Below are 11,591 nucleotides of genomic sequence, written 5' to 3' on the forward strand. Positions count from 1 at the left end.
AATGATTTAATAGTAACCCCCCACCCTCCCCAAATTCTTTTTTCTATAAAAAACATATGGATAACATGCATGCCTTCACTCAACCAGAAAGTGTTTGTTGTCTTAAAAACGTTCAGCTCATCATAAGCAGCTGTTAGTTATGTGTAGCAGCTGGAGACATTACTGTGGGACACTTCATGTGTTAACATGGTTCATTTTGTTTGTGGGTGTTTTTTTTTTTCTTTCCATTATCCACTCTATACCTTCCTCTCCTTCTAATGCTGCTTATTCTCCCATGCTTCTTTCCCTGCCACTGTTTTTTCCTTCCTGTGCCATTTGTGGGACTCTGTTATTCCTCTTTTCTTTCTCTCCTTTTTTGTTTTATTATATCATACCCTCTCTGATGCTCTCTTTACTTTCTTGTTTTATCAGGCCATTTTCTTTTTCTTTCCACAGTCCAAATTTTCCACCTTAGCCTTATTCACCCCTTTCTCTGCCCACTGCTTGTTGGTTATCTTTCCCTCTTCTCCTAGTTTAAGCACTTCAAACTCCTTTTCCAGGTTGCACTGTGTAGTATTCATTAGCTTTACAGAGAAGCTTCTGCACACCACAAATGTGAACTGTATGTCACTCAAAACATTTTAATAAGTTTCTTACCCTCTCCTACTGTCATGTGTTGTTTAGTGGACCTGACCTTGCAACTGTTATAGTCAAAGAATATTGAATTTAGTGGACACAGGAGGCTTTGTACTTGGAAATAAATTTGTCTCCCTGTTGTCTAAAAAATCAGTACAAGGATTAATGCCAGCTTTTAGAAAACAAAAGTATGCAACTAATTAGATTAAGCTATTCTAGTCCTACTGTTTAAAAAAGCATTTTGCTGTCTATCACCTTGTCCACTGAATTTAAAAAAAAAACCCAAACAAAACCCTCTATGAATAAGTGTAGGAAGCACGCTTAAAACAAAATAAACCCAGAAAAATGTCCTTTACCTTCTAGAATTACAGAAGGCAGGAAATCCCTGGCTCTTGCTGTGGGAAATGTGTGCCAACTTCATGTGGCGTCAGGCTGAGAGATGGAAGGCTTAAATACCTTCAGGTAAGTTCTAAGCACTCTTTCTTTCGTTTATGAGTAAATGTAACACAGACTTCTGGTGAACCCAAGGAAAGTGCAATTGTTTTCCTCCTCTTTAGTTAGGCAGCGTGGTATTCCTAGTGCCTGTTCTTTCATATCTCAGAATGTTTTCTCAGGAAAGTTCATTTTTTTTGTTGTTGTTTGTAAATGAAAAAAGGGAGACTTCATACCACAGTGCAAAATTCTATAGAGGCATTTTAGATGCACCTGCAAGCATGAATATTATCAAGGAACTTTAACTGGAATATGAGCTCAAACAACTACTTAGAGGAAATTAAAAACATTTAAAATGAGAAATGGATCATTGAAGTTGAAAATATGAATTTTGAAAAAAATTCTCCAGCATGATAGTTTCTTAAACAGGAGTGGATATTTTTCTGGTTAAAACCCATCAGCTTGTCACAAGAAAGAGCATATAACATTTTCTTTATTCCATTCCTGAGATAAGTTTTAGATGGGGAGAGTATGGGAACAGCAAGGAAGCTGGTGAAGGGTCTAGAGCACAAGTCTTATGAGGAGCAGCTGAGGGAACTGGGGTTGTTTAGCCTGGAGAAAAGGAGGCTGAGGGGAGACCTCATCACTCTCTACACCTACCTGAAAGGAGGTTGTAGCCAGGTGGGTGTTGGTCTGTTCTCCCAAGTAACAAGTGATAGGACAAGAGGAAATGGCCTCAAGTTGTGTCAGGGGAGGTTTAGATTGGATAGTAGGGCAAATTTCTTCACTGAAAGGGTTGTCAGTCATTGGAACAGGCTGCCGAGGGAAGTGGTGGAGTCACCATCCCTGGAGGTATTTCAAAGACCTGTAGATGTGGTGCTTAGGGACATGGTTTAGTGGTGGACTTGGCAGTGTTAGGTTTGTAGTTGGACTTGATGATCTTAAAGGTCTTTTCCAACCTAAACAATTCTATGTGGGGGTGTGGTTTTATGATTTTTTTTTTTTTAAAGAAGCTCCCAGCTCAGCCAGAAGTTAAATTTTCATATATATATCTCTTTGAAAGACAATTCAGAGGCCAAACTCCCAAGTTTCTCTTTTAAGTTAATGGAAATTTCTTCCCTGTTAAGAGCTGAAAAAGGCCACTTTTTTGGCAGTCCTGACTGAGCTGTAATCAATATGGCTATGGATGTAAATAGGTGATGACTTTGTTGATAAACAAGTTTGTTTACTAAAGATTTCCATTTTTTATAAACTTCACCACCATGGTACATTAATTGAAATATCAGTAAAGTAATAGTCAGGTCGTATAGTATTCTGAGAACTTACTGTCCCATGTTGTTCCTGTGCAAAGCTAACAGCCTTTAAATCTTTACAGCCAAATGAATCGCTTCAGGATGGCTGTGATAGTCACTCCTGTAAAGTAAATGAGAAAGGGGAATTTATCTGGGAAAGGAGAATCACTGGCTGTCCTCCATTTGATTCCAGAAGATGTCTGGCTGAAGGAGTAAGTAGTGAAATGGGTCCTGTTTCCTAATAGACTCTGTCATGTTTATGGTTCTGTATATAGGTACCTTATGTGTATTAGGGTGGGAAACCCCAGCCCTCTCCCAGCACCTTGGCTAAACTGAATTTGAACTTTCTTTGAAATTCAGAAAAATGTAAGTTTTCTTTATTTTAAAATATATGCTGGTTTTATGTGGGACTATACTGCAGGGGAGATACTCAGCTTGCAGTAATTCTGTTCGATATGAAGCAGCAAACGTAAGAAAATGGTCATTCTAACAATATTTTCAGTTTGGTATCCAGAAGAAAACTGTGTGGATAATTATGGAAACTGATGAGACAGATCATGGATTATTTTACAGGCTTGGGGTTATTATCATATTGTAAAGGTCTTCATTGAAAAATCAGTGAAGGATAGTTTACTTTTTAGTGCATTGATTCTCCTGCTATCCAAAAAAAATTAAACTATTTAATCTATAAAATTAGTTGTTTTCATTTAGGTACAGATGGAAAGTTTGGGGTTTTTTAATTAAAAAAGCCTCCAAACTTCTGCATGTAAGTTCAAGTGTTTAGTGCAACAATGTCATCACCCTGCAGAATAAATATTTCTCCATTTTTCCTTTCACTATGGGTTTTCAGTAATTTTCCACTCTACATATATTTCTGAGAATTATTTTATACATGGTAGTAATGAAACAAGAAAAATAAAATTTTTGTCTGTTAAAACTTATTTGACAGATGTGATATTTTATGATGATTTGCCTGTACATTTTCAGCTGTTGTGGAATAGGCATGCTTTCATCTGTATTGCTGAAAAATAAAATCAAGAGGGACTGTTTTACTTCCTTTCTTAAACAGACATAAGTTGTTATGGGTTTTATCACTCTGGTTCCCAGAAATTTATTTGGATTCAACGTCTTTACTTTAGAAAGCTCCCAATATAAGGGGAAAGCAATATTTTCAGGTGTTGAACTTGCTAATATAGTCAATTATTTCCAATTAGCTATCAAAAAATACAACCAGAAGTTCAAAACCTTAAAATGGGAAAAGTGATGATTACTAACGTAGATTTATATTTTTGTACAATATAGAAATGCAATTTTCTTGTCTAATACCCTGTTTTAAACATTCCTTTATATTCTTCCAGCAGAAGAAAAAAAAGTGTCTTATTTGTGTCAAAATAGAAGTTTTCTTTTTTTTTTATTGTTTTAGGGCAGAATTGCAAAAATTGGCAATACCTGCTGTGACACATGTAAGTAAATAAGCCAAAAGTCTTGTATGGAAATTTCAGAGAGTGTAAGCTACTGGGTAAGGAGTTATGTTTTGCATAAGATGCAGTTTAATGAAACAGAGCTAAGCAATGTGGTTAAAATAAACCATTGAACAAGTCCGCCATCTAACTGGGATAATACTGTCATGTTTTGTCTACTGGAACACATGTTTTGCCAGTATTCACAAGTGTTTAGAAAGAAATAGATACTCTTCACGTTTTATGCAGAAGTTAATTATGAATTTTTTATTTTATTGTCTATCTAAAGATAACAGTATTGCAACACAGGTTGACAAGTCACATAACCTGATATTGAATATGTGAGGCAACTACTTCATGAATAATCAATCAGCTTAAAATGAATTTAGCAAAAAAACCCCAAAGCCTGGTGGCAGTAATGCAATTTTGATTGGTTTTTGATAATGTAATAACCAAAAAATGGTAGGGGAAATGCTTGTCAAAGGTGCTTTCCTATTGAACAGCCTGACTACATCTTAAATTCATCAGTTTTGGAGTCAGTCTTGCAAGTCTTAATTTCATGCATCATTGTGTAGATAATCCAAATGTCAGTCAGACGGTGAGTGTAGGAAGTGTTTGCTTACACCAGGAAGGATTGCAGAGTTGGGTTCTTATTTCTAAAATGAATCTCTGATGCTTTTGTGAACAGACAACTTCTCAGTTTACTTCTTTGTAAGTAAAAAATTAATAATACTGTAGCTCATTTAAAATAAATTTTAAAAAAAGTAACAAAAGATTGATATTCTCTTTAAAGGTCAGAATATCAACATCTTGCCTGTGTTCCATTACCTTTTTTTTTTTTTCTCTCTCTATGCATGTGCTAATAAATAAAATATGGCCAGCATGGCAGCCCATCACCACACTGGCACAGTAACTGCTGTAATAATACCCCTGATGAAGGACGTTAACTCCTAGAGAGTTTGTAGCCATTGCCTGTCTGTATAATCACTGAGTTCCAACTCAAGAAATAGAAGTCAGAAAGCTATTGAGATAGACTGTCATCAAATGGCTCGAACAGGTAATTTAGTTAAGAGAGCGTTAATCTACCAGGCTTCAAGTAAGGAATACTGAAAATTATTTATTAACAAAAGCAGATTTTAAGATTTAAGACAGGGTGGTGGGCAGGCTCGACGAATTGAGAACGCCTGTCACTGCAATTGAGGAGATGAGAAACCCAAATGAGCACAGCTCAATACATATAACATATATTTATTTAACAGTTATAGAGATTTAAAAGTGATACCTCCTTGCAGCAGCAAAAGCAAACTGATCTAAAAACATGCCTAAAAGCATCGATATTTTATGGGTGTTCAAGCCTTGTTCCCATTGATGGTTGCTTGGATATAGCTCAAAACTGAAAAGTTCCGTATGACAGCACAGTCTTATTCCTGGTCGCTTCGCTATTCAGGGCCCTTCAGGAAAAAGCCAACAAACTGCATCCAGCGAACTAACTGTGGGTTATCAATTCAAGGATGGTGATTAACACATAGCTTTGAATCAAGCAGATACTTCTAGATACCAAACTCTCTTTCTCTCTCCTCTGTATTTATATCTTTCCACCAAGGCGCACAGTAGCAACATGCAATCTGTTACATACTCTACAGGGAACACCAAGGCCTGGCAAAGCTGCTGTAAAACCAGAGTAATTTAATTATTCTTAAAAGTCAGAAAAGAGAATAATCAGTTTCTCCTGGACACAGAGACTTAGATGTAGGTTACATTGCCTTTCCAGGTCTTGACTCTCGAGTTCATCCTTCAGACACCTCAGTAGCATAAAAAATCGGGCAAAGAACTTGTTCTCTCAAGTTTGAAGCACAGTTCAGGGTGACGCCTTTGGTTCAGTAGAGTCCTACGTGGCTTTCAACACAGGTTGTTTAAGAAGCCAGTTTCCTTTTCTATGTTATGCCTTGGCAATTGGCATTCATTAGTGTGTCTGAGGGCACTGTTCCAGGTTTTAAGTATGTAGGAGCACATAAGTCAACAGGCTTATCTTCTCCTCAGATTTTTGTGGTACTAGCAAAGGTCTTGATTATTTGCAAAGGACATTCCTTACTTTCCCACTTAACAAAAAAGTTGCATCTCTGCTTCTTACCTCTTTTCTCTGTTGATCTCAATTGCGTATGTCTTGTTAAGTTAGAAGCACTTGCCTTTGCAAAGGAGGCACAGTCTACAAAAAAGGTAAATGAGAACAGTAAAGTAACTCGAGAAAAAGTGGATAACTCAGGATCAAAAAGGTGATGAAGTTGTGTTGAGGCTGATGGAAATTATTTTGTTTAGGCTTTTCAGTTGTGTGGACACAATTGTGTATTCCTTCCAGGTGGACAAGTTTTATCAAAAGAAGTGATGAAATCATAAAGAGAACTGGCAGTTCCAGCCCTGAAGCCAGAAACACTTTTCAAGTTTTTTTTGGTGGTTCTTAATTGTTGTTGGGGGGGGGGGGGGGGGGTGGTTGGTTGTTTTTTTTTTTTTTTAAATGAAATACAAAGCCTTAGCAAGGCACAGAGCCAATTTGGCACTAACATTCCCATGGAAAAGGCATTGAAAACTATGTTTGCTGCTAGGAAGATGGACACATTTCTTTTCAATTAATGTGTCTACTTAGTTGTCTAGTTGGCTAGCTGAATTCCTTCAGTTCTCTGAAATGCTGTTGTGTAGTATGTATAGTCCAGTATTCTGGTCAGAAATTCCATTCATTAGCTAGAAATGAGTAAAAGTAGAAGCCTGTCTTTACACAGGGGCATAGTACTATATTAACACTACGAAGTGCAAAAAATATCCACTTAAAAGAAAAAAGCATTAGCTCCTTCACAAGTCTTTAGATGTGGACCAAAACAGACAAGAGTGTTCAGAATAAAATATTCTGGATTAGTCTGTATTTGAGCATGTCAATGGTGAGGTTCCCTTTGAAAGTGGAGAAGAGTCACCATCGACTACCGCAGTCAACAGATCATAGCAAACCAACCTCACTTCACAAAAAAGGATCAGCAGATTCCCTGAGCTTGCACTGTCCAGACAACAGATCCAGACCTACTGCCTGTTGTGTGGAATTCTCATTAGATGGAAAAAAACCCAAGGATAATTTCCCTAACACTAAGAGCAAAAAAGTATTTGAAAACAAGTATCAGAGTATTTCATGACTTACTGAAGAAAGTGGAAAAGTTCCCATTGCCCCAAAGTTAGACTTTCACAGAATTAGTTTTCAAATTTTATTTTTTCCCCTAGTTTTTCTTTTTGCTGCATTAGTTTTCTTCAAAATCCACCACATCTGCAGACTGTTAGGAGTTGTCAAATCTAGGAGCCTGATAGGGGCGAGGCTGCCACAGCTCTATGGCCCCAGGTCCTGGCACCAGTGAGGCTGAGCGTGTATCCCAATAGGCACACATGCAAACAAACACATGTATACAACACGCACACACACATTCTTTACATACACAGAAACAGTACTCTGGTAAACACAAACAGCACCCACATTCTCATCCTGATCTCCCCTCTGGCTGATCAAGATGAACATCCTTAGGGGTCTTAGGCGCTCTCTCTCTCTCACTCTCCAGTAACTGGTCCTGCATCCCTGCTCACCTAGACTCATGGGCCCGATGACCTGTGGTCCAGTGCCAGTGGCTGGCACTTACGCCTCCACACAGAACAGAGAGTCCGTCACCCAGGACAAGTAGTTAGAAGTGGAGTTTAATAAGAAGGCAGGGCAGACTGCAGTGATCAAACGTAGGGCAAGGTCGCACAGAAGTATGGGTCAGCAGCTGTTTAACATGTAACCAGTCCCCCTTTTTTGCGTAAAGGGTATGAGTCTGATATGTGGCTGAGTGAGGCACTCCCGTTGAGTCATGAGGTTCAGAAAGGACCCCCTTGCTTTCTAAACTCCTTCTCAGAGAGGAGCCTAGCCTTAGTCCCAGACTTGGTCAATGCTTTATGTCTAAAGGATTATGTGTAGCCACATATTGGAGTTAATGTTTGCCTGTCAGAACCCCCTCAAGGAATTTCACTGAGACAGTTTTGCAAAGTTGAAACAGATAGAAAGTTTATTAAAGCAACAGATATAAAGAGTTCAGAATTGCCATTGATAAATGCACTTACTGCAATAGCATTAATATATGATTATAATGCCAGAAAAATGCTATCCCAGGTATTCTTCACCAAAAGGTGAAGTTGCAATGCTTACCGTGAAGACATCCCTATTTTGGGTGGAGGAGAAGGAGCACAGGCCTCTTTGAGTCTTCGATTTAAATTTCTCCTTATCATACCAACCTTGTGGATCTCCATCTGCAATGTTTGCATAAGAGATAAGCGGACACCAGTGTTTTTAACCTCTTATGTGCAATTCTCACACCCTTTATGCCTTATCCATCCATTTACCCATGCTTGTTCCTCACCAAAACACTTTAATCCCTCTCTTTCCCCACCTTTCGTTCCTCTCCTAAAAATCCCACAATAAGTGTCTTGTAGAATCCCAAAATGTTCTTCCCTAGCATTGCATAAGGAGTCCCACACAGTTCTGAAGGCAGTGACCCACCTCAGTCTGTAAGATGATCTGGAGAGCTGCTCCAACTGACTCAACTCAAAGGGCATCATCCCAAGACAGTGAGATCTCTCTCCTGTGACAGCCCCAGGAATAGCCAGGCCAGGGTGCTCTATTTCTCTGATCAGGTTATTGGGGTTCCCATGCGTGTTGTCTTTTTCCTGTGCACCTGCTTGCCCAACATACCACTGAACTATCTTGAAAAGGAGTGTTATCTAACACAGAAGCCAACAGGTAAAAGGCAGATGTTAGGAGGCAAGGTGACTTTAAAACAAAGCACTCAGTTGAAGAGAAACATGAGGGAAACCCTGCTCTCTAGTGGAATTTTAGGGCTGTAGTGTGATATAGTCGCACAGCTCTCTCTAATAGCTCTAAGGAGGCACACCTAATTCTCTTGCTGGGATCTTACCAGTAATGACATCTCACTAACAGCAATTTCAGTAATAAGGAGAAGGGAGTTAAAAAAAGGAATTGTCACCACTGTCAAAGACTTTTTTTTTTTAATTTTTATTTTTAAACTTGGTAGGTGTGGAAGTGGAATGTCGACCAGTAAGTGCCAGACTGCAGTACAGGAATACCAATGGATGTGTGGCTGAAAAGGAAGTGCCTATTTCTCATTGTGAGGTAAATAACAAAAAGCAACCCCCCCACCTCAACACCTGCCCTTGTCCCCTTTCTCCCTTCCACAAGGGAAACCTTTGCCTCCACTATGGCTTCACTTTGGTAAGTGGAGCATCAGTTTCTGTCCTCATTGATTCACTCAAGCAGAGTAATCTTCATTGGTACTTATTTCCTAAAGAAATTTGGTGATGCTGAATTTTCCCTAGTCAGGCCAGCATGAAAAAAGGCACGTTAGACACAAAGGCTTTGTTTGTACCACTCTCCTTTGCTGCCATCGGAAATTAATGACTCTGAAGTGGCTTTTCTAGGACTTTCTACATAAAAAAAAAGAATTTTCCTCTTAGTATTAGTGAAGCTGATTTTCAGATCTGAGTTTACAGTAAGCACACATATCCCTCTTCAGGCTCTGAAGTTGATTTATGAGAATGTAAATAGATATTTAGACACATAATACTTTAAAAGACATTTAAACTTGAGTGCTATGATATGACTTCTGTGCTCTATAAGCTCTATGACTCCTCTATTAGCCTGAGCAGTAAGCTGTTGTGTTCTGCATGTGCATTGTGTTGTGAATTTCTTCAATAGTGAGATTAAAAGTTTAATTTCCTGCCCATCAGTGCTTATACCTTACAGGACAACTTCCATTTGAGACAGGAGCATGGCTTCCCTTCTGGATGTTCCCATCTCTCTGAGACTGGGAACCAAAGGTGACATTTTCTTCCCAGACTGGGTTGCAGCAGGACAGCTACTTGATCTGAGATAAGCAAGCTTCATACAAAGATCGTATACAACCCTTGAATACAATCCACACTACGGCATACAAGGGTGGCAGTCAAGAAGATGGCTTGCACCCAGCCCCTTGAGTATTCTCTTTAGTTAAGGCAGTAGGCAAAATGAGTCTGTCTCTTTCCCATGACTACTGGGAAAAGAATGGGAATGGAGAAGGATTAAGGGCATGCATGCCCAGGCTTTTCAGATAGCTACCTGAAGAAGGACCTTCATTTGCTACACAAGTCTTAATAAGAGTGGAAGCTTTAAGAACAACAACAAAAACACTTACCTTTCATTAAAAAGAAATAAAAAATTCTTGACCTCCTGTTCTGTCCACAAAGTCAATGATAATCAGGTCCTTAGCCATACAGTCATATGTATTGAAGTTTCCCCTGCAACAGTATAGATTTTATATTGTGAATCTGGCTATATATTGCATAAACTAAATATTTCTGCTATAGCTGGTATTGAGTACAGATTTTCTAAAGTCATCCCTGATAATGCTATGCAATTTTTTTGTATCAAACTCAGAAATAAGAATGCCAAGCCACAAAAAGAAGTGGACTCTGACAAAGTTTGATGTAGGTCCGTTTGTTTTTACATTATGAAAGCTTATAGCTACAGCCATTGACAGCTCAGTCTAAATTAGTAAAGTGGTCAGACAAGTAGAACAAGGAAAAATAACAACGAGCAGGGCAACGACGGACATGTGGCTTGCAACATTTGGGCTAAAGCACTTTCTGAATGCATGATCTCATACAGCTGAGGCAATAACCATATGTGCTTAGAAGCCAACACAATAGCTTTGGACATCACCTATGATATTTTATATTACAGGGGTTTTTTTGTGTGACCAGTTTCTTCACCTCTCCTTTGCTCTACTTATGCTCATAAGACTTTATTCATTGACCAGCACCCCATACTCTGGAATCAGATACCTGTTTCTGAGTTCGTGTTTTACAGCAGAGCACTGAGCTCCAGGCAAAGTCATCCATGGATGTTTTGATGGGAAGAACCTGGATTCTGATTGCACTGATGCCTGGTGCTGTTCCAACTTGATCTTTTTTTTTTTTTTTTTTTTTTTTCCATTTAGGGCAAGTGCAGAAGCAATACCAGATACTCCGTTCAGACAGGGAAATGGGAAGACGTGTGCAGCTGCTGTACAGCCTCTCAAACAACCCTCGTCACAATCCCCCTCCGGTGTGCCAATGGGACAGTGGTGCAGCATTACATCCCTTCTGCCTCTCAGTGTGAATGCTATTCTCGGAATTGCACAGAGTGAATAGTTCCAAGAAGCCCAGTTGTGTAATCTCAAGTTTTATGATGAAGAAACTTTACAGTGCAAGCCTCATTTTTCTCTTGGTAGACTGTTTTATCCAGTAGAATCCTAACTAACTGTATCAACATAGCAAACAATAAAACTTACTAGCACAACAGAGCATTTTATGATTATTCTTGAGGTTATTTAGACATAAGATATTGCAGATTGTATTGATCTGCATCTTGACCACAGAAAATAATCCACATTATTAAAAAAAACAAACAAAAAATGCAAAACCACAACAGGGTAACAGAAACAGTTTCTTCTACTTAAAGAACACATCCCAAAGCATTTAGCATTGTCTTCAGAGACATTACACTTGCATTCCCCACTTCAAACCTTACTGCCACACTGGATTTATAGGTTTTCAGTCCAGTCAGGGAGTACAGTGCTCCTGAGAAGCCTAGCAGAAAAGGTCAGGAAATCAGGTTGTTATTGTTTAGTTTTCAGGTTGGCATCTGTAGAAATGGAAGGCATTTCAGAGGACATTGTCACCATTGAGCCTGGGT

The 11,591-nt window shown here is 38.8% G+C and overlaps 1 protein-coding gene across 1 annotated transcript in view; it reads left to right on the forward strand.

The window, feature by feature from the left end:
• Positions 1-11,195, forward strand: part of VWF (von Willebrand factor) — a 145,977-nt gene extending 134,782 nt beyond the window's left edge. The window contains 5 exon segments of the mRNA XM_075761402.1: positions 979-1,077; positions 2,423-2,551; positions 3,763-3,802; positions 8,896-8,993; positions 10,855-11,195. Of these exon segments, the coding sequence (XP_075617517.1) occupies positions 979-1,077; positions 2,423-2,551; positions 3,763-3,802; positions 8,896-8,993; positions 10,855-11,043 (555 nt within the window). The 3' untranslated portion in view covers positions 11,044-11,195.
• Positions 11,196-11,591: the final 396 nt, after the last annotated feature.

The sequence above is a fragment of the Balearica regulorum genome, chromosome 1 (genome assembly GCF_011004875.1).
Source record: "Balearica regulorum gibbericeps isolate bBalReg1 chromosome 1, bBalReg1.pri, whole genome shotgun sequence".
Classification (NCBI taxonomy): domain Eukaryota; kingdom Metazoa; phylum Chordata; class Aves; order Gruiformes; family Gruidae; genus Balearica; species Balearica regulorum.